The sequence below is a fragment of the Bolinopsis microptera genome, chromosome 13, assembly GCF_026151205.1.
Source record: "Bolinopsis microptera isolate Bmic1 chromosome 13, MBARI_Bmic_1.0, whole genome shotgun sequence".
NCBI lineage: Eukaryota > Metazoa > Ctenophora > Tentaculata > Lobata > Bolinopsidae > Bolinopsis > Bolinopsis microptera.
This window is the reverse complement of record NC_087084.1, coordinates 16,157,076-16,180,745: the sequence shown is the minus strand read 5'-3', so window position 1 is coordinate 16,180,745 and position 23,670 is coordinate 16,157,076. Positions and strand designations below refer to the sequence as shown.

Sequence of the window (23,670 nt, the reverse complement as noted above, 5' to 3'; positions counted from 1 at the left end):
TCATGTTAAAGCAAGTATTATGCGATCCGCAAGTATCGTGTTTACCCTTTTAGTACGGTTCAGCCGTCGTGTCAGGGTAATTGACTTATACGGGACCTGGGACCCATGTAATAATTGAGTTACTTCTCATACTGGAGCAGCCCCCTGTAGATTTATTGAACACTGTATATCTAGTATCTACCAATCTGTGAAATAATGTTCATTTTGCACGGATATCCGTAACTCAATTTATAGACAGATTTATGAGATACACAACATGAAAATTATTTCACAGATTGGTACAGTGTTCATTTAATCTATGAGTAATGAGTTAAGGTAAGTAAAGTTGTTTGTATATTTTACGTAACCTTAGAACTTATCCAGGATGTAATGGTCTACATATGTGAATGTGATGTCGACAGTGGTTGCTAAACTAGTAGCGGACACCCCTAGACTCAATGTCCCTAATCACCTTCTTGACACACGTAAGTAATTTGTTGAGTGGTTATTACTGATAAATCAAGATATCAGGTACTTCTTTTGGAAATTATCATGTGTTACTGATCTGAACCTAACTACCTATGAATAATGAATGGCCAAGGATGGCTGGTTTTAATCATAATGGCATAATATATACATTGGTGGCTGTAACTATTCATACTTTAGATTATCAGGATATGTTTGGCTAGGATCGCTTCTGAGTGACACGGGGCAGTGGCCAGTGCAATGGAAGCCGAGAAATATTTCTTTCACCATGCTAAATTTTTCGTTTCAGATTTTTTGTTTTTTAATTTCTCCAAATCCTTCATATCATATCATCTTCAGAGTTGTTCCCAAGTCACGCAACATTGAGCAATGTGTTGGCAACAGATAAGCAGTCGCTTCACTTTAAAGGCTTTCAGCTTGGCAAAGTTCATCGACAAAAAGTGGTAAGTTATTGAAGGTTTTCCAACTTTTGTTACTGATAGAGGGTAAAGAGCGCGCGTATTACCTGGTTGCCATGGATACATGATTAAACTACTGTACAAAGTTGATTGTTAGCATTTTATTTTCGAAAATCGTAAGCCGCGCGTCTATTTATTGTTATTCTTCATTTCAATCGTCTTACGATAAACAATCAACATTATTGTTATTATCCTATCAATTTATTTTTCAGTCCCTGACGAACAAAGCAAATGGAGCACGGAGATTCCATGTGTTATCTCCAGCCTCTGGCTTCTTCAAAATACGGTTCAAAAAGACTGTAAGTTTTCACAGAAGACCAAGACATCGTAATGTGATGTGGTCGCATTAACATTTTGTTACCTACAATTATTATCATCTTCATTACAATTTAACCACCAAAAATAAAATATTGTTACCGACTTTCCTTTCTGTAGGGAAAACTGACACCGGGAATGAGTTTGGGAATCACTGTGGAGTTTTGCACTAACGAATTTAACTACTACGAAGATTTTATCAAAATTCATTGTGAGGTAAGACATGATCTGAATTAAGCTGATCATGATGTTACACATTTAGAATAGCGATATTCGTGACTAATGTTCCTAAATATTATTTCATTTTTACTAATAATTGAGTAAAAATACTTCGTTTCAGGGAGGGAACAACCTTGTTATCCCACTACATGCGTATCCAGTCCTCGACATGTCCTCTTTTCCTAAACAACTCTCCTTTTCTAACACACCCGTTTGTAAATCGTAAGTTCACAGCATATAACCACACAATAATGAGGGTAATTTAAATATAATGATTTCAATCACATATATTATAATTACTGCCACACACATCTCAATAAATGAGACCAATTTGTTCTAAAAATTCACCCTTCTCAGAGTTTTCAAGAAGATAAAGCTCACTTCACCTGTTCCTGTGGACTTCCTGTTTAGATTACACTACACAGGACACCCTTCCCTTAGCGTGGTACCTTCCAGCGGCATAATACCTGGTTAGTGAAGCTACCTATGTTAACTTATTAATTTAAAGTTTTCCAATTTGTCGAGAGTGCATACATTAAACGGGTATTTTGAGGTTGAATCACCAAACTACTGTAGGGAATATACTCACCTTAACTGCTCAACTATAAAATGTAACACAGAGCATTGAGAATACGGTGTACTTTCAGTGATCTCATATCTCATTTTCACCTGGAAACACTGCAGACAGTATTTTATAAAATCTGATTATGCAGCTTATTGTTAAGATGATTTTACAACCTCTAGGTGAGGGGAGCGTTGAACTGAAAGTAACTTTCTGCCCCACTGAGTACATAACCGCGAGTGGAGCGTTTGATCTGGTGATCCAGCAATATGACAACCCTGTGTACAGATGTGCTGTCATGGGTCTCTCTCAACCAGGTCAGTTTTACTCAGTTTACTCAGATTAACTCAGTTTTACTCAGTTTTACTCAGTTTTACTCAGTTGTACGCTTCGAGTTGGTTGATACAATATGCTGAATATGGGGATTTATTCGGCAAACAACTTTTGTTTAGAAATAATAAGCTCTCGTAAAACAATGCTCCATACTAGATTTAAGATTACTGCTGTGATTCATGACAAGAGATCGATATTTAAGGCATAACGTAATTCATATTAGATTTTCTAGAATCAGGATGCTTGACAATACATTTTAAACTAATCTGCATATCATATGATTGAGTGGAGTACATAGCTACATTTACTACAATTTGCTTTAGCACGTGACATGCTTATGTGCTGTCACGTGTCAAAACATATCAATATTACATCCGATCAGGTGCTGAGCGAGACATAGTATTGGAGAGTGAAAGTGTGGCGATGCCCAGTCTTACAAACGTCAGACGGAAACAGAAACTTACTGACCCTCTAATGTTGGACCCTTCCACCCTGGCACCAGTCAAGCAGTAAGTTATCAATAAGTTATAGGTACTATTATAGGTACCAAACCCTTCCACCCTGGCACCAGTCAAGCAGTAAGTTATCAACAAGTTATAGGTACTATAGGTACCATACCCTTCCACCCTGGCACCAGTCAAGCAGTAAGTTATCAACAAATTATAGGTACTATAGGTACCACCCTGGCACCAGTCAAGCAGTAAGTTATCAACAAGTTATAGGTACTACTATAGGTACCAAACCTTACATTTGTGAGATCTATTTTTAGGGCCAGAGTGGTGAGGCTGAGAGGGGAGGGGGGGGGGATAAACATAATTTTGTCAGATAATCATATGCTTTTATTTATGGGAGTTAACAACCTAAAAAACATGACAAAATACTGATTAACAATTTGCCCAGGTCTAGAAAGGGTAGAAAAAGGCTAGCTCCAAAACCTGTAACAAGTACTGTTGTAGACGGAGTTAGGTTTCCAGATAACCTCAACAATCCTACAGCTGTAGCGTTCGTGCTCAACCAAAAGCCAGGTGGGACAGGGAACAACTGTATTTTGAGGTTTCCTCAGACTATCATTTAGTTCTTTAATTCAAGGATACTGGCCTATTTCGCTTTTCCATGCGGTTATTTTTTCGTCCATCGTTTAGTTATGCATTCCTCCTTAATAAATAGATTTTACTACACACTTTTCACTACATACGCTCTTATCCATCTTTTGTAATATAATGGTTTAGTACAATATCTTTAAACAATGTTATCAGGTCACCTGAAAGCAAGTGAGCTAAAAACTGGTTCAGCAGCAGCAGAAATAGCGAAACAGATCGGGAACGAACGACAACTGAAATCTGCTGTTTTCGAAAGTTTGGTTAAACAGAAAGCTTTAGAGGAACGTAACAATCGACTGAGGTATTGGATTTTATAATCATTTAATAATTTAATAATATGGTATTATGTAATATAGTAAGTTATATTGTGAACTTACTTTGTCTTTATGCTGCATTTAGTAACAAACATTTTGTTACTTTTATTTTATCAGAAGTTCAAGAAATAATGTTAAACTTCAAACAGTGATCACGGTAATGAGATAACTAGAATCAAGATTTCTAATTAATTAAAACAATTAAAACCTATTATAATATGATATAACTGATATAACTTATATATTAACTACCCCCAAACATCTAAAACATTTCACCCATTCAGATGGACTACACAGCTGGGTTCAGATCCCATGTCCCCCGAACAACAATCTGACGTTGTCGAGGAGCGAGAGAGGGCACAACAGGACTACTTGTTGACACAGGCTGTATTTTCTCATGAGGACGAGTTTAGTCAGACTAAAACACACTGTTCTGCCGCGAGGTGGGTTATTGAGCGATGTTACTGGTTGAAAATGTGAGCTTATATCACGATAACTGAACAAGTCAGGTAATAATGGTATCAAGATAATCCAGTGTATTATCTTAAGATTGATGGTCAATATTATATTTCACGATAAGAATTACTCATTTTTTTACTATTCCTACTTAACTCCTACGAAACACCATGTTATCACCACGCTAACACCACGTTATCACCATGTTATCACCACGTTATCACCACGCTAACACCATGTTATCACCACGTTATCACCACGTTAACACCATGTTATCACCACGTTATCACCACGGTAACACCACGTTATCACCATGTTATCACCACGTTATCACCACGTTAACTCTCTGGTTTGATATTCCCAACATTACAAAGTTCTCAACAGGGTGTATAGATTAGCAAACGAACACACCAAGTTGCTACCCACCTTCGACCCATACATGAGCAGCGAATGGGGCAAGAGAAAACTAGCTCTTACACGGTTAGTGGTTTTAATATTGTGATAATTATTATAATGATATGATAATTATTATAATTGATTATTTATAATTAACCATTTTGTTGATTGATGACTCCCAAGGAATACATACTTTACATAGGTATGTTGCCCATGATATGAGAAAGGTACAGACTTATTCAATATACGTGTCTCTATTCAGCAACAAAAACTAAACATTGGAACAGATTATTTATTAACACCCAATATCAACCATCAGATTTATCCGAGCAGTCCGGAAAGTGATCGTGACACAACGTGTAGCGAAACGTTTCCAGATGCTGATAAAGCACCACGTGAAGAACGTGAGGCACACCCCTGACACACCCGATACGAGCCAGTGTACTGATAATATGGGGGAGGTGACACCTGTTTATCTGCCCTTGTACCACCAGGAGAGGGACGATGTGGATATGACTCCTGCTAAGTTGGGTGATATCCCGTCCCCGGGTGAGTTTTTTTAAATTTTATTGGGACTGGCCCGTGGTACCAGCCAATGTTTTTGTTGGCTTTTATAAGTTTTCTTGGTCGCTTTAGCTGAAATTTGAGCAAGCATTTGGTTGAGCTTTATGGTAATATATAAGTTGTTCTATGATTGTTTAATGTTTATGTGATCAGTTGAAATTATATCTACATTTTCAGCTATATCACTACAACTAGAGGTAGTGAATCCTATATTTAACCTACACGTTCCTCGATCCAGTGATCTTCTGGAATACAGGGTAAGTTTTCAATTTAACGGTTTTTGTTGTTGATTTACATTCAGTCACACACTACATGAGACTATGCAATACAGAACTTCTATTTGGCGAGTGCGCAAAGAAATTCTGAATTCTATCATAATTTGATTGAAGTAGCAATACTTTTTTTGACCGAGGTATTTTTGACCGCTGAGCACTTTTAAAAAAAAGTTGTTGGATGTTAAAAACTGATTTTCTAACTCCTTATCAATATCATCAGGAGCACGAGATAAGCCTAGCTGCATCACACGAACCGGAAGTGCCAATAATAGCAGTGGGGGCTGAGGATGAGTTAACTCCGGTCTTACCTGAATCAGACACTCTGGTCACTGAGACTCTCAGCTTCCCTCCTGAAATCAACTTCCCCACTAACTATCCGCCTCTCATGATATTTAACCCCGCTCCAGGAGTCACGGTTAGTTTTATTTTAAATAACTTTTAACAGTATTGGCCACCCTCCCCCTCCGTTTTTATCGTGATCAAAAAAGGTTTTCAATTTGTACCTCTATCTTTCCCAAGACACTAATACTCAAGTAGATGTTACAATAAAACATTTGACAATCAAATGAATTTTAAAACAGGTCGTAGGCAAAATAGTAGGTCACGAACCAATGTTATAAGGATAAAACATGCCACCTAAAATCAATGACATACCTAGATTCGGGTACATTTTAACAAAATAGTGATCATTAACGTTATTTTGAATACCATCCATACAGAAAATAAAAAAATTTAGCTCTGGGTATTAATTGTCTGATAATCAGAGATATAATAATGTTCCTTCAAAATCCTTATCAGCTTCCTTAGCATTCTACACAGACGTCTGGACACTATGGGAACTGTATCCAGTACTCCCCTTATATTCTTGTAATACTTCTTTATTTTCTTCCGCAGTCTATACGGCATAGCACAGTTATATAATAGTATTCCAGGTATTCCGCAGGGTGAAGGGGGGCAGCATGAGCAGCATTCCATAGCTTCAATAACATTCTAAACACTTCTTATAAATAGTAATCAGTGGGAGGGGAATTAGAAATTCGGGAATATTTATAATTATATAATATATAATTATATAATTTTGGGATAAGCGAAGGCTAAGTACCACGCTGAAGTGGACTGGAAAACATATATGCTATTAATGTTCAAGGAAATAGTACAGACAGATTCGTCTGAAAAATCGATTTACCGAAACAAGAAGTTTTCCGAGGGTTTTTGACGTTTTTGAGTTCCATTCGGTGTCCTTAAGCTTTTCCAAATTTTTCCACGTAAGACACGTGGAAAAGTTTGGAAAGTGGGTCAGTCATTAATTAAGGACACCGGATGGGATCCAAAAACGTAATAGATCCTCTGAAAGCTTCTTGTTTGGTAAATCGATTGTTTAAGAAGAATATTTCTGTACTTAAAGGCAGAATAAGTTGACGGTCATCCGACCTGCTCTTCAAAAAAATAACAACCACAAACTCTGCTCATACAACTTATATTTATTTCAAATGAGCAGCGTACACATTGTGTATTTACCAAAAATATGGCACCGGAAAATTCAGAAACTGTGAAATGAGTCCTCAACTAGACTTCAGAGGTAACATATATCAGATTTGTGTGCTTGGTATAACTTGATATAATTGTGTGCAATGACTAATGACTATGAAATACATAACAAAAGAGAGAGAATCTTAGCAAATGACAAAGGAACAACTCGTCAAACTGGATTACAATCTCTCAACAGATTGAAATCGAGTCACTTTAGTCATGTATTAGAGTTAGCAGGCAATCAAGTATATATATACATACATTACGAACCAAGCAGTATGGGCTTTTGGCTACCGGATAGGAAAATAGAAATCTTACTATATATAAAGCGAGAGTATAATATATACATAATCACCCAGTCAATTTTGTTAACGAGATACAGAAAATGCTTGATAACTTCGTCATTTCTAATCCGTTTTGCCTCATGTTTTCAGATCATATGCAACATTTGATAATCTACCGTCTCTGAAAACATTAGGCGTTCAGCATGTTCAGAGAAAACAATATAGGTGTTTTAATATTGAATGGGCGTGGTCTAAAATATTCGAATTTTCAAATTTTGACGACGGAATCCTCGAACCAGTAAGTACAGTATGCCATCTGCAAAGCAACAGCTCTCAAATATAAAACACGGCGGAGCTATTAAGGCCAACGTATGGGTACTGACTTTTGGCCCACCCTGTATATATATCCGTACCATTTTACTGACACCACGGCATCAACTTTAACACGACTTTCCGCAAAACCGTAAAAGATATACAACTTAAATTTGTTTGACTTTGTTCAAATACTTTAATGGCATTCAAATCAGCATGAAAAAATAAAAAATTGGCCAATGAATAAGAATTTTAGTGCCTAACCTTAGGGTTAGACGGGTGCCGTCTAGTTAATTCTAATTTTTGGGACATTCAGGGGGTTCCATATAAAATGTGACTTTTTTCAACTAATATAATTTTTGACAAAATCAAATTTTTTGAAGGCCTATTTCAAAATTCTGTCTACCTTCCAATGTCTACGGATTGAAACCATGTAAGTAACACCATGAAAGTAACACCCTGTAAGTAACAGCTTGTAAGTTACACCATTTAAGGGGGCAGGGGGGGGGGGGGGCTTTATGAAATTTCGCTCGAAATTGATTATATAGTTGTTTCTGATAGAGAGGAGTGATATCTATCTGCTGCTTTTGGTCCCATGGAAAAATATTGTTCCTAGCCGAAGTTATCGCCGGTCAAAGGTCAGCGCTCATGTGTAATTGTATTGTATAGAAGATTCTGTTCTATCAGAATTTTAAGATAGGCCTAAGAATTTTTTTAATCCGATTTCGATACAGAACACCATGTAAGTAACACCCTGTAAGTAACACCCTGTAAGTAACACCCTGTAAGTAACACCCTGTAAGTAACACCCTGTAAGTAACACCCTGTATGTAACACCCTGTAAGTAACACCCTGTAAGTAACACCTTGTAAGTAACAGCTTGTAAGACGTAAGTAACACCCTGTATGTAACACCCTGTAAGTAACACCCTGTAAGTAACACCCTGTTAGTAACACCCTGTAAGTAACACCCTGTAAGTAACACTGTCACACAGCCAATGGGAGCATCCATGATCTACCCAGTTCAATCAGCTCCCCCAATGATGAGTCTAGGTGTGCCCAGGCTACCACACCACCAGATTCCTTTCTCTCCTCACTCTTATTATTAAATGCTAGGAGTTTAAATCCATCTGCCCACAGTACCTGCAGATGGAAGCTTAATGACCTTGTTGGTCATGTGGATGATAAACGACAGTCTAGACAGCTCTACCCCTTTATTGCTATCACAGAATCTTGGCTTAAGTCACATATCAGTGACGCCCAGCTTCAGTTACCCGGATACTCACTTTGTCGAAGTGATCGCAGTAAGAGAGTTGGCGGAGGAGTAATACTTTACTCACTGTCGTCCATCCCAGTCTCGGTGTCGGAGACTTACGACGACAGCATTTGTCAGGGAATCTTTAATGTCTACCCTTCTGCTAAACTTTGCATAGCAGTTGCTTATAGGCCACCTGACGCAAGCTCAAGTAGTTTCTCAAAACTAATTGATAGATTTACATTCGCTATTGAGAACCTTGCACCTAGTGACTACGACGTCTTTATAACAGGCGATTTTAACTTTCCCCAGATTGACTGGGAAACACTAAACATCATGAGCGGTGGGACCTCTGACTCAAATCTCTCCGCCCAATACCTGCTAAGCTTCATGTCAACCCATCTGCTGAGTCAGGTGGTTACTGTCCCAACCAGGGGAAACAGTACCTACACTAGACCTCGTCTTGTGTAACAATGATCGGCTAGTATCTGATGTAACTTGTGAAGCAACAGAAATATCTGATCACGACATGGTTAATGTACTGCTATCCTTTAACCCTGGTCGGATGGAGGAGGCTCAGGCTTCATATCTTGACGAAATGAGCTTCCGAGCCCTAGATTTTAATCGGGCAGACTTCGAACCGATTACTGAGATCCTGAACAGAGTGAATTGGAAGGACTTGAGAGACGCAAGCACTTTTGAAGAATTTCCCGCAGAGTTTACACGGACAGTGCTTAATATATGCCTGGAAAATGTTCCTCGGAAACGACCACCAACTGGCAAGCCGAAGCTTTATAATTCGCTAAGAAGGAAGAAGTCACGACTTAAAACCCGTCTCTCTGCTGCAAAGTGTGCCAATGACCTAGCTCGAATCAAGAAACTTGAAGACGAAATTGGATTAATTTGCTATGAGATCAAGGAAGCTATAGTCCACCATCTTGATCAAGGTGAAAAGAGAGCAGTGGATAAAATTAAAGTCAATCCTAAATACTTTTACTCATACGCTAAATCCTTCTCTAAAGTTAAGCACAGTATTTCAACTCTTCTAAACCGTGATAAGAAACTGGTAACTGAACGGAAAGAGTTAGCTAATATACTGCAGCAACAGTTCTGTTCTGTCTTTAGTGACCCCAACTGCCCTGATAAGTCACTACCTACATTTACAGTACCACCTCTCACTAGTAGGGATACAGAACTGGTACTCACACCTAACCACATCGCGGAAGCTATATCTGAGATTAAGCTGGACTCTGCACCCGGACCCGATGGTATTCCTGCTATTCTCCTCAAAAGATGTGCTTCAAGCTTGAGTGTTCCGATTCATCTCCTCTGGTCTGAGTCCATGTATACAGGCATAGTCCCAAGTTTCTACAAGACTGGATATGTCACACCGCTTTTCAAGAAAGGTAGCAGGTGTGATGCTGCTAACTACAGACCGGTTACTCTGACCTCACATGTAGTCAAAGTCTATGAAAGAGTGGTTAGGAAACACATGGTTCAGCATCTCGAAACCAACAATTTGTTATCTGACAAACAACATGGTTTCAGATCGAACAGAAGCTGCTTGACCCAAATGCTCGATCACTTTGATGACATCTTTGAAGGGTTTACTCAGGGGAAAGACACAGACTCCATATACCTCGACTTCGCCAAGGCATTTGATAAAGTTGACTTGGACCTTCTCTTGTTGAAGTTAAAGAGATACGGATTTCATGGCAAACTTCTAAGCTGGATCCAGTCATTTCTCTCTGACCGTGAACAGGTTGTAGTCCTAAACGGTGTTCATTCGAACAGTGCCAGGGTTCTAAGTGGCGTCCCTCAGGGAAGTGTGTTAGGACCACTATTGTTCATTTTGTTTATTAACGATCTAGAGCTAGCTGTTACCTCTTCTAAGGTAAGCTTCTTTGCTGACGATACTAGGGTCTCCAAACGTATCGATTGCTTTGAGGACTGTCTGCTGCTTCAGGCTGATCTGTACGGTATTCTCGACTGGTCACGCTGCAACAACATGAAGCTCCACGAACAGAAGTTTGAGCTCCTGAATCATCTCCACAATAGAAAGAGTACCTTTTCTGAACTCCCTTTTTACGTGGAAACTCTACTTTACAAGGTCTCCAGCGAGGAAATACTACATCCCGTTGAGAACGTTAGAGACCTCGGAGTTATGGTATCAAGCGATCTGAACTGGTCCAAACAGATCGGTAATATGGTCAAGAAAGCTAGAAGCACACTGTCATGGGTGTTTAGTGTCTTCAAAACTCGTGATAGGACCGTAATGACTACCCTATATAAGTCTTTGGTCAGAAGCTTACTAGAGTACTGTTGTCCGCTGTGGGACCCTGTTAAGGTGACTGAGATCCAGCTTTTGGAGGGGGTCCAGCGAACATTCACCGATCGTATATGCGGTCTGGAAAATATGAACTACTGGGAGAGGCTTTCACATCTAAAGCTAATGTCACTGCAGCGCAGAAGGGAACGGTACACTATTCTGATGATGTGGAAGATCCTTCACAATGTTGTCCCCAATTGCAGCAATATAAGGTTCACAAAAACATCCAGACATGGTACCCGAGCAATCATACCTTCCCTGTCTAGGTTGAGTTCCTCGAGCAACCAGACACTCTATGACAGCTCATTTGCTGTAAGAGGACCAAAACTGTGGAACAAAGTGCCTGATAATATTAAAGCTGAAGCTACGTTTGAGTCGTTTAAAGTTAGTTTGTCCAAGTTTATTGCTTTGATACCGGACAACCCTCCGACTTCCGGTTATAGCTGCAGCTGGTCTAATTCCCTGGTAGACTACTCGCCATCGAGGTGGTCAGAAATCTGATGACCCTTCCTGCTACGAGGATAAACACAACCAAAGTAACCAAAGTAACCAAAGTAAGTAACACCCTGTAAGTAACACCCTGTAAATAACTCCCTGTAAGTAACACCACTACAATCCCAGGCGCAGTACGGAGGTACTCAGTGTCTGGAGACGAGTGAGGAGTATTACCTGAACCCCCTCCTCCGCCGACCTATCAGACACAGGGGTCCCATACAACCCCTCCACAAACAGGATGTTATACCCGGCACTCAGAGGTGGCACAAGTTCCCCTGTCAGATGCTGGTAAGTGACCACTGTTGTATCCTGACCACTATTACTTGTACCCTGACCACTGTTGTATCCTGACCACTATTACTTGTATCCTGGTCCCACTGCTGTATCCTGACCACTATTACTTGTATCCTGACCACTATTACTTGTACCCTGACCACTATTACTTGTACCCTGACCACTATTACTTGTACCCTGACCACTATTACTTGTACCCTGACCACTATTACTTGTATCCTGACCACTATTACTTGTATCCTGACCACTATTACTTGTACCCTGACCACTATTACTCGTACCCTGACCACTATTACTTGTACCCTGACCACTATTACTTGTACCCTGACCACTGTTGTATCCTGACCACTGTTGTATCCTGACCACTGTTGTACCCTGACCACTATTGTATCCTGACCACTATTACTTGTATCCTGACCACTATTACTTGTATCCTGAACACTATTACTTGTATCCTGACCACTATTACTTGTACCCTGACCACTATTACTTGTACCCTGACCACTATTACTTGTACCCTGACCACTGTTGTATCCTGACCACTGTTGTATCCTGACCACTGTTGTACCCTGACCACTATTGTATCCTGACCACTATTACTTGTATCCTGACCACTATTACTTGTATCCTGACCACTATTACTTGTATCCTGACCACTATTACTTGTACCCTGACCACTATTACTTGTATCCTGGTCCCACTGTTACTTGTATTCTTGCCACTATTACTTGTATCCTGGTCCCACTGTTGTATCCTGACCACTGTTGTATCCTGAACACTATTACTTGTATCCTGGTCCCACTGTTGTATCCTGACCACTATTACTTGTATCCTGGTCCCACTGTTGTATCCTGACCACTATTACTTGTATCCTGGTCCCACTGCTGTATCCTGACCACTGTTACTTGTATCCTGGTCCCACTGCTGTATCCTGACCACTATTACTTGTATCCTGGTCCCACTGTTGTATCCTGACCACTATTACTTGTATCCTGGTCCCACTGCTGTATCCTGACCACTGTTGTATCCTGGTCCCACTGCTGTACCCTGGTCCCACTGTTGTATCCTGACCACTATTACTTGTACCCTGACCACTATTACTTGTATCCTGACCACTATTACTTGTACCCTGACCACTATTACTTGTACCCTGACCACTATTACTTGTATCCTGACCACTATTACTTGTATCCTGACCACTATTACTTGTACCCTGACCACTATTACTTGTATCCTGACCACTATTACTTGTATCCTGACCACTATTACTTGTACCCTGACCACTATTACTTGTATCCTGACCACTATTACTTGTATCCTGACCACTATTACTTGTATCCTGACCACTATTACTTGTACCCTGACCACTATTACTTGTATCCTGACCACTATTACTTGTACCCTGACCACTATTACTTGTACCCTGACCACTATTACTTGTACCCTGACCACTATTACTTGTATCCTGACCACTATTACTTGTACCCTGACCACTATTACTTGTATCCTGACCACTATTACTTGTATCCTGACCACTATTACTTGTATCCTGACCACTATTACTTGTACCCTGACCACTATTACTTGTACCCTGACCACTATTACTTGTACCCTGACCACTATTACTTGTACCCTGACCACTATTACTTGTACCCTGACCACTATTACTTGTATCCTGACCACTATTACTTGTACCCTGACCACTATTACTTGTATCCTGACCACTATTACTTGTATCCTGACCACTATTACTTGTACCCTGACCACTATTACTTGTACCCTGACCACTATTACTTGTACCCTGACCACTATTACTTGTACCCTGACCACTATTACTTGTATCCTGACCACTATTACTTGTATCCTGACCACTATTACTTGTATCCTGACCACTATTACTTGTATCCTGACCACTATTACTTGTATCCTGACCACTATTACTTGTACCCTGACCACTATTACTTGTACCCTGACCACTATTACTTGTACCCTGACCACTATTACTTGTACCCTGACCACTATTACTTGTACCCTGACCACTATTACTTGTATCCTGACCACTATTACTTGTACCCTGACCACTATTACTTGTATCCTGACCACTATTACTTGTATCCTGACCACTATTACTTGTACCCTGACCACTATTACTTGTACCCTGACCACTATTACTTGTACCCTGACCACTATTACTTGTACCCTGACCACTATTACTTGTATCCTGACCACTATTACTTGTATCCTGACCACTATTACTTGTACCCTGACCACTATTACTTGTATCCTGACCACTATTACTTGTACCCTGACCACTATTACTTGTATCCTGACCACTATTACTTGTATCCTGACCACTATTACTTGTACCCTGACCACTATTACTTGTATCCTGACCACTATTACTTGTATCCTGACCACTATTACTTGTATCCTGACCACTATTACTTGTACCCTGACCACTATTACTTGTACCCTGACCACTATTACTTGTATCCTGACCACTATTACTTGTACCCTGACCACTATTACTTGTATCCTGACCACTGTTGTATCCTGACCACTATTATTTGTACTCTGATCACTATTACTTGTATCCTGACCACTGTTGTATCCTGACCACTATTATTTGTACCCTGTGGTCGCAGTTTTCAACGTAAAATGCGTCCAATACATTCTATTGTAAAATGACTAACCCATTCTCATTTACCAGGTCAGTGTGAATAACATGAGTACTATAGGAAGTGTTTGGTGTCCGAGAAGAGAAGGTCTGTTACAGGATCCTATACCCGAGTTAATGACTGAACTCACTCCAGATCTCGAGGTTTGTACTTCACTTTCACCTTGTTTCACTTTCACCTTGTTTCACTTTCACCTTGTTTCTCTCGGCCAGTCATGGGAATGTACGTCCAAATTTACAGGAAGTCACCACCATCTACAATTGAACCTGTAAATTTAAGTTGATACATTTTACCTTTTCGGCCATTTTGCCATTGTTTCTATCAACAAATTTCAAAAAGAATCATACCCGAACGAATGAGTCTGGGCGATCGACAAATTTTGCCATTTTCTCATTTTGCGCGATCTACATAATTATCACTTTAATAGTTATAACAACGAGAACACCTCTCTCTCTCTCCAATACCACAGCTGTATTCTGTAAACCTCAGGAGCTCTAAACAAACTTAATTAATAATAATTAAACGTCAGATCGGAGAGGACGAGGAGGTGGGAGCTCTAATCCACCCTACTCCCGAGAGTGTAGCCGAGCAGTTTCTCCTTCAGTTCGAGAAGGAGGAGGATCCCTTACCTCACATGTACACTTCACACGATATTAACGGTCCCATACACAGGTATGTGTTAATTAATTAATTAATTAATCAATGTTGATGTTTATATTGAGCTGATCGTGTTATTGTCACTCACAATTTAAACAATTACAATCAAATTTGACTAGCTGTAGACTTTGATATTCATCTAATTAAGTTGAATTCGATTTACGAATAACGGTTGTTATTATGAGAAGGTATGTGACGATTTAATAAAATGTATCCCAAACCTCAGATTGACAAGGGAAGAACAGCTGGCTGAATTTGATTTAGAACGACAGAACAAGCTCGGCAAAACAATCCATCGCAAACTCGACACCTTGCAAGATCACATCCGAAACAAAGACCTTCACTTGGACGTTTAGAAACTTTATCTTGAATATAAGTCGCAGAGTGTTGTGATTAAACCGGGAATAGTTGTCCAAGAAGGTGTTGAATAAGATAGAAAATCTTTAGGTTTAAGAGTGATAACTTTGTTTGAGGGTTGAGGTTATACATCAGAAATTGGTCAAGTTTGAATTGGAATTGGAATGGCGGACTCTTTTGAGAACAATCTTCCGACAACGTACTTTCAGTGCAAAATGTTCATAAAAGGTTCAACTACGTGTAAGTTATTGTTTTTACGTCGAAATAAAAATTTGCTATTTAATGTTTATAGATGTACAGATAAGTTCTTGTTAGTAGTTCTACTATTTGTTGCTCATAGCAGCTGTCAGAAAATTATCACAACTAGTTTTATTTCATCTGGTACTGGTTGGGGACATTTGTCCATGTACTTAAGTTTACATATTACGTAATCAGCCGGGGGAGTCGGGAGGGGGACGGGGGTTTCCAAATGATTACGCTAGTGTAATTTTGACAAAATACACAATAACTATGTGTAAAATTGATTATGGAGGGGGAGGGGGTGAAAAAATTGGCCAAAAAGTGATTACGTAATTTATGTGAACGCCCCCTTACAGTATAATTGCAAGTATTTTGCCATTTTGTCCAGTATCCGACTAGTGATGTGAATTGTGAATGGAGCTCAGCTCAAAACACGGTTGAAGTGATGGAAATAGAAGATATATTATATACAGGGTGGTCCAAAAGTAACTACCCACACGCAACCCTTTAATAACTCACGTAATTCTTTTTAGAATTGCACAGAAATCAATTTGGTCGTTGATTACGTAATCAAAATTTTAATTTTTTACCGATTTTCGAAATACCAATTGGCAATTTTCGTTAATTATGTAATCAAAATTTTCGTTTTTAAAACCAATTTTCGTTTAGTAAGTGCTTTGCGGCTCAAAAATGGGGGGGGGGGGGGGGGGGGGGGGGGTGTCTAATCTTGATTACGTAATAGAGGAGGGGGGTTGGGTCTTGATTACGGGGGGGGGGGGGGGGGGGGGGTGTCATACCTTAATTACGTAATATGGGGGGGGGGGGGGGGGTTCAGTCTTGATTACGGTTGATTACGGAGGGGGGGGGGGGGGGTAAAAATTGCCAAAATATTGATTACTTAATATGTGAACGACCCTTAGGCCTTATAGTATCAATCTTAAACTTTCATAAAAATATTTTTATTTTTTTTCTTCTTTTAAAAGATAAACAATTATAATTTTATGTCAGTCATAATTCACACATGTTTAAAGATTTAGTCTCTCTCAATATCATACAATTCAATATTAAACATTTCTTTTAACACTTAATTGAATATGATTAGTAGTAAGTGAAACGACCTGTTTTGTCTCGCTAGTCTGCCTATCGTTTGAATATTGTCAAAATAAATCTACCTAATCTCCTGAAATGTGTCTTTATATACTCATTCAATGCAGAGTTTCTCAATATGTACACAATAGGATTACAACTGGAATTCAATGTAATCATAACTATATTTAACAGCATGGCGAATGAAAAATTAGGGTCATCAATGTATTCATCTTGACCAGTAGAACCAGTTGCAGTTAGTGTTACAAAATACGCGACACCCCACATGACACTCCACGCCCCGTTACATATCACAAATACTGTCGACAGTGTTAGGATCATTATCGCGGCTTTTCTGCTGTTCTCATATTTTATCTTTTGACTCAAAATTTGAGCTGTGATGAATTTATTCGAATTTCTTAGAGCCCTCACTGATATTACAGTAAATATGCCAACGACTACCGTCAATATGGTTACTGTGAATATTTCAACCATCCCGATTATTTTTAAAATCAGCTGGGAGGAACTTACATTCGAGATTAAGAAAAGGGTGCATAATTTAGTGCCAAATAGGATAAGAATGATAAATATGCAAATGCCAAAAGCCAAATAAACACACTTGCTGTTGATGCTGTAGAGTGGCTTGGCTAAAGCCAATGTCCGTGTGGCACTTAACATAACTGTTATGAAACATGACAATAAAGCTAAACAAAACAAAGGAAGACCACCATAAATCTGCCAGTTTCGGGTGAAAGCGGTGTTATTCTCCCTGGCATGTTCGTTGAAGCAGAATATATTAGCCAAGGAGAAACAGCAAATCAGCAGATCAGTGATGTTTAATGCAATCAGCTGTGCGTCTCCAAGACTGCTTCTTTGGTGCCTGTTTGGAGAGGTCATTATGGTGAAGGTGCATTGTGCATGAACTGTTGATATGAACAATTTATAGTAATATATTTGTCAACAAACTTACTAACTTAGTCACAAGTTACTTGATCGTTACCTAGTGCTGAGGTTTTTGGACACTAACCTGACAAAGAAAGATAAAGATGCTGCATTAGAAAGTATTCCAACTACTGTGGCTGTTCCTAGAGTACTTGATCTTATGTAGTAAGAGAGATCCGAAAAAATAATATCTTCCATTTTACAACCCAATTCAAGACGCCAAAATGAAGCAGAGCCGCAAAATAATTTGTAAATTCTCAGACTGCCGCCCGAGGACTGAGGAGATAATGAGATTATTAAAACACCTGCCTCAGTTTAGTTGTCCCATGAGCCACAGCTGAACTGTAATGAATATATTTGTTATTCTCATTAAACTGCCAGTCGTTGTAATCGATCGCACCTTTCTTAAGTTCAAGGCACATGACTCATCAGACTTTGAAAAATTTACGGTTCAAGTTAAGTTTTAATTTACCTATGCTTTAATTATCTGCGATAATTTGGACGCGGTGGAATGTAATTCTGACTAGGAGTCTTGATATTAATGTCGTCATTTTACAATCCAATTTAAATTAAATTTAATTCCGAGTTCGAACGAAGTGGAACAGCAAAAGAATAATAAAAGTTAGTGATTTCGGGTGATAGAAGTAATGAGTGGCTGGTGGTAAATGGACAATAATTATTAATCTGGAAGGTGGTATAGCAATTTGTCATTCAGATTTGCCATCTTGAAGTCCAAGACAGCAAAACATGGCAGCCAAGAATTTTAACTGTAAGAACTATAATAACAAATAATTTGAGAACACGAGGAAACATGAACAGAACTGAACAGGAACAACAACCACACTCAAAGACTGAGGAATCAGGAGGACTCTGCATCCCAGGAACCGATGCAACTATTTAGCTATCATCGCTCAATAAATTTAATCGGTTTGGTATCGACCGGCCTACATACTTTGATTTTCCGACTTTAAAGCTGACTTAGGAAACCAGTGAATTAATTTTACCTTTTTTGTTCTTAACATTAACTCGTTGATTTTATTTAAATATATCGCTTTTTTGTCTTTTCGTTTTTCCCCAAAAAAATCCAGTACATTGTGCAGAAAGTTGGAAATTAATAATTTTGGATGTCGATCGTATATACTAAAAATTTGTAGATTTACAACCTACCAGGACGTTGTATTACGTGGTGACCCCCACAGTCGCTTCACTATATCGTCGCGTCTTCGACGATACAGGGGGAGCCGCGCACTTCGTGCGCGGCGGGTCATACAACGTATGACAACCAGGATGCGCGCCGAGTTGGACTCGTCGACGGTCCTAATATATATGGAACAAATATTTTACGAGTATCACCCGTTAAACTAGGGGGTGCACGATAAAAACAAACTTGCTCGGATTTAAAAAATTTTTGTACCACTGTTTTCTAGAGACTGTGAGAATTTTCACAATACCAAATTTGTCATATCATACCTTTTTGGAAAAATCAGTGAGATTCGCCTAGGTGCCATATTTGATGGTGCGCGGCTTTTGGAGCAAAAGTAGCTGTAAAAGTCGCGTAATTTGACCAAATTCGTCCAAATTCGACCATTTTTGTCGTACTATTCGGATATATCTTCAGCCCAGGAACCCTGACCGGATGGGGCTTAACTTTGAAAGTAAAAGAGTTGGAGACTTCCGGTTTTTTGTAACATGTTCCTCTTTTAAAAGTAACGTTACCTCTCCAGGAGGAAAATTCAAGACAACGTAATTGTTGAGTTATCTCAAAATCTCCAGAAAAGTCCGCTTTCGGGCCGATCAAAAGTTTTCAACTTTAACTTTGCGGATTCCTGTACTCTGGTTGGCTGAATTGTGTCACGTGGTAGCTGCCTGAACATTGGAATGCGACACGCGTGCAAATCATGCTTGTTGTCGCGCGCGAGGTCAAGCCGTCTGTTTAAATTAAACCAATTCTAGTACCACCACCAGCCGGTAACTTTTCCTGGGTTAACAACAAAAACCATGCTCAAGCTTATAGACAGCCTCGTTAAACCAGTCGCTACGTATGCCTGTCAGATATGGCTACCGTGTACAAAAATGGCAAAGGAGATCATGGCTTGCGCTGATGGTTCAAGACAGAACCTTGCTAGAGCTGCAACAAAGGACGCACTTGAGACAACACACCTGAAAATGCTGAAGTGGTTGCTCGGCTTACACAAGAAAGCTAACAACAACTTCTGTTACGGAGATACGGGCAGGTTACCATGGGCCCTGTCGGTACTACCACAATGCATGAGATACTTCGACAGATTGTCTCAGACATCACCCGACGTGAGCAGCGTCAACTTTCTTGTACATCAGACGTTAGTAGTATATGATGCATTTTTCAATAGCCATTTTGGGAAAAAGTGGGGTACACATAATGAAAGTAAGCATATTACGTAATGTTACCGGCGGCGTCCTTGTAATTAGTGGATATCATGTTCCATGTGGAAGCTATATTAGATGTAACTTGATTATTACGTCATGTTCATTGCTCGCGGTACTTTTGTGATATTATCGTGTAACGATCTTACCAGATTAAAGTGGGCCAAAGTGAGGTAATAATGTGCCACCTGCAGCACGCTATCCTTATCCTATAAAGCACTTGAGTGACTTATTTAATCGTTTCTAGTGATTAATTTACACCAGCTGTCAATATAAACTGATTGATGCTGTTAAAAGTAAAACAAATTATTCGTAACTGGTTAGAAAAATAAATGGAAATGAATAAGTTTTTACGAATAGCATTAGCTGAATATTAATATTATTTACACAATACACATCCAAAAATACGTTTTGACAGAATTGAATTAGGGTCTTAGTTTAAATCTATAAATATCAAATCGTACGCACACAATTCTTTCCACAGTCCATTTTGTTGATGGTCTGTGTAGTCGAGCATAGTCAAAGGCATCTTGTTGCTCAATATCCTCAACAAATTGTCTATAATCAGACGGAGTTTCTAATAATCGAGGGAGTGTAAACAGCATCGTGTTGTTTGACGGATGAAAGAACTTTAGTTCGTCTGTAGTCCTGTCCTTGAGAATAAATCCAAACGCCACATTAACTTTGAACTTCTCGTTGTATTTTGAAACAACTTCTTCAGCTTTTCTTAAGATGGCACTATTATCCATGGTGAGTATAGGAAAATGGTAAACATCTTTCAATCGACCCTGTCTCACACTCGTTTTAATTGTGTTCCAACTCCTTTTGTAAATATCCTGATATTCTCCAGGAATTTGTGCAAGTGTGGAACGGTCCATAACTAATAATATTGACAGCAGAAGATTAATTTTGAAAAGCAGTTCTCCCAAATGCTTTTATAGTCTTTGTTCCGGTGGTCAATTTTATTCATTAATTTCAGTCACTTTGATCCTCAGATTGTGAAATGGAATTATTATCTAGCGTGCTTTCTAATTCTGACGAATCAATTTCACTAATATTAGAATCCGATGAGTACTGTTCTTCTTCCTTGTCTGATGCCGTTTCAGATTCTGACTGATCAGTCATAGAGTTATTGTCATCAATATCCGATTTCTCTTCTTCATTTACAGATTTTATTTCCTGTTTCTCATAATCAGATGGTTCAAATAATTCATCAAGATCAGTTTTCATCCGGTCAAACATGTTCACGAGATGATTAAAATTTTCGTGTATCATTGCTTTTGCCGTTAACTTCGAAGCATTAGATATTTCATTTAGCAGCTGGATTTCCTCCTCACTCAGTTTACTTAGATCTACCGTTTTCAGTATTAACTTGAGGACGTTACGGAGTTTAGTAATATCTGCAGTCACTTCGCCTATATCATTTTCAACAAAGGAGTTCCTTATTTCAATCATACCATCGATAAGATCATCGGCTGCCAGTTCGTTTAAATCAACATCAATCTTTTGTCCAACGTTTTTATAGACAAAATTATCCATAGTATCTTGAATATCTCTAATATCATTTTTGTTTGATTCTACCGTAAGTTTGAGTATTCTGAGTTCATTTGATGGAAGAATGCTGTCCTCATATCTATCAAAGTGAGCATTATTACTCACACTGTCATTACTTTTCGTCTCCTCACTCATGTTCCGGACAAGTCTGTCTAATTCATCGACAGTCGATTGCAGGATATTTAGGTCTGCTTTCATTAGTACAATGTCCGTAACTTTATCCTGTAAATAATCATATCCAGGACCATCTGTTGTGAATTCGTTGGCTGCTGGAAGCTTATTCTTAGTAGCGTAATCAGTACCATACTCGTAGTCGAGTTTCACGGAGTCATTGGGTGAACTGTGGACCTTATCTATATTTCTGCTATCTTTCTGTGCCCTGTGATACGAGTAGCGGTGGGTACGACGACTTTTAGAATTTTTGTACTGCCTTCCACAACTATCACATGAATATGATTTACTACTCATTTTCAAGCTAGATGAAGAACTATTGAATTCATATTAACTGTTAAAAGCCCCTTATATACCTCCCAGATACTGAGGTCTGAGATACCTCTCAGAAACCTCTAACGACAATGAAAGTATTACATTATCAATGATGACGGGTATTAATGACGGGTATTATTATTAATGACGGGTATTATTATTAGTGACGGTATTAATGACGGGTATTATTATTAATGACGGGTATTATTATTAATGACGGGTATTATTATTATTAATGACGGGTATTATTATTAATGACGGGTATTATTATTAGTGAATAATAATACCCGTCATTAATAATAATACCCGTCATTAATAATAATAATACCCGTCATTAATAATAATACCCGTCATTAATAATAAAACCCGTCATTATTAACAATAATACCCGCCATTAATAATAATACCCGTCATTAATAATAATACCCGTCATTATTAACAATAATACCCGCCATTAATAATAATACCCGTCATTAATAATAATACCCGTCATTAATAATAATACCCGTCATTAATAATAATACCCGTCATTAATACCGTCACTAATAATAATACCCGTCATTAATAATAATACCCGTCGGCCGTCATTAATACCCGTCATCATTGATAATGTAATACTTTCATTGTCGTTAGAGGTTTCTGAGAGGTATCTCAGTATCTGGGAGGTATATAAGGGGCTTTTAAGTTTTAACAGTTAATATGAATTCAATAGTTCTTCATCTAGCTTGAAAATGAGTAGTAAATCATATTCATGTGATAGTTGTGGAAGGCAGTACAAAAATTCTAAAAGTCTTCGCACCCACCGCTACTCGTATCACAGGGCACAGAAAGATAGCAGAAATATAGATAAGGTCCACAGTTCACCCAATGACTCCGTGAAACTCGACTACGAGTATGGTACTGATTACGCTACTAAGAATAAGCTTCCAGCAGCCAACGAATTCACAACAGATGGTCCTGGATATGATTATTTACAGGATAAAGTTACGGACATTGTACTAATGAAAGCAGACCTAAATATCCTGCAATCGACTGTCGATGAATTAGACAGACTTGTCCGGAACATGAGTGAGGAGACGAAAAGTAATGACAGTGTGAGTAATAATGCTCACTTTGATAGATATGAGGACAGCATTCTTCCATCAAATGAACTCAGAATACTCAAACTTACGGTAGAATCAAACAAAAATGATATTAGAGATATTCAAGATACTATGGATAATATTGTCTATAAAAACGTTGGACAAGAGATTGATGTTGATTTAAACGAACTGGCAGCCGAAGATCTTATCGATGGTATGATTGAAATAAG

The 23,670-nt window shown here is 38.8% G+C and overlaps 1 protein-coding gene across 1 annotated transcript; it reads left to right on the top strand.

Annotated features, from left to right (window-relative positions):
- The first annotated feature begins 361 nt into the window (after window positions 1–361).
- On the top strand, window positions 362–16,004 carry LOC134825299 (cilia- and flagella-associated protein 221-like). Its single transcript, XM_063837461.1, has 19 exons — window positions 362–464; window positions 805–908; window positions 1,136–1,222; window positions 1,359–1,454; window positions 1,579–1,679; window positions 1,815–1,927; window positions 2,202–2,336; window positions 2,735–2,861; window positions 3,253–3,377; window positions 3,609–3,753; window positions 4,051–4,209; window positions 4,607–4,702; window positions 4,938–5,167; window positions 5,360–5,439; window positions 5,678–5,872; window positions 11,788–11,949; window positions 14,666–14,776; window positions 15,163–15,305; window positions 15,517–16,004. The coding sequence occupies exons 1-19, from the start codon at window positions 392–394 to the stop codon at window positions 15,644–15,646; spliced, it is 2,412 nt and encodes an 803-aa protein (XP_063693531.1). The 5' UTR covers window positions 362–391; the 3' UTR covers window positions 15,647–16,004.
- The last annotated feature ends 7,666 nt before the right edge of the window (window positions 16,005–23,670 follow it).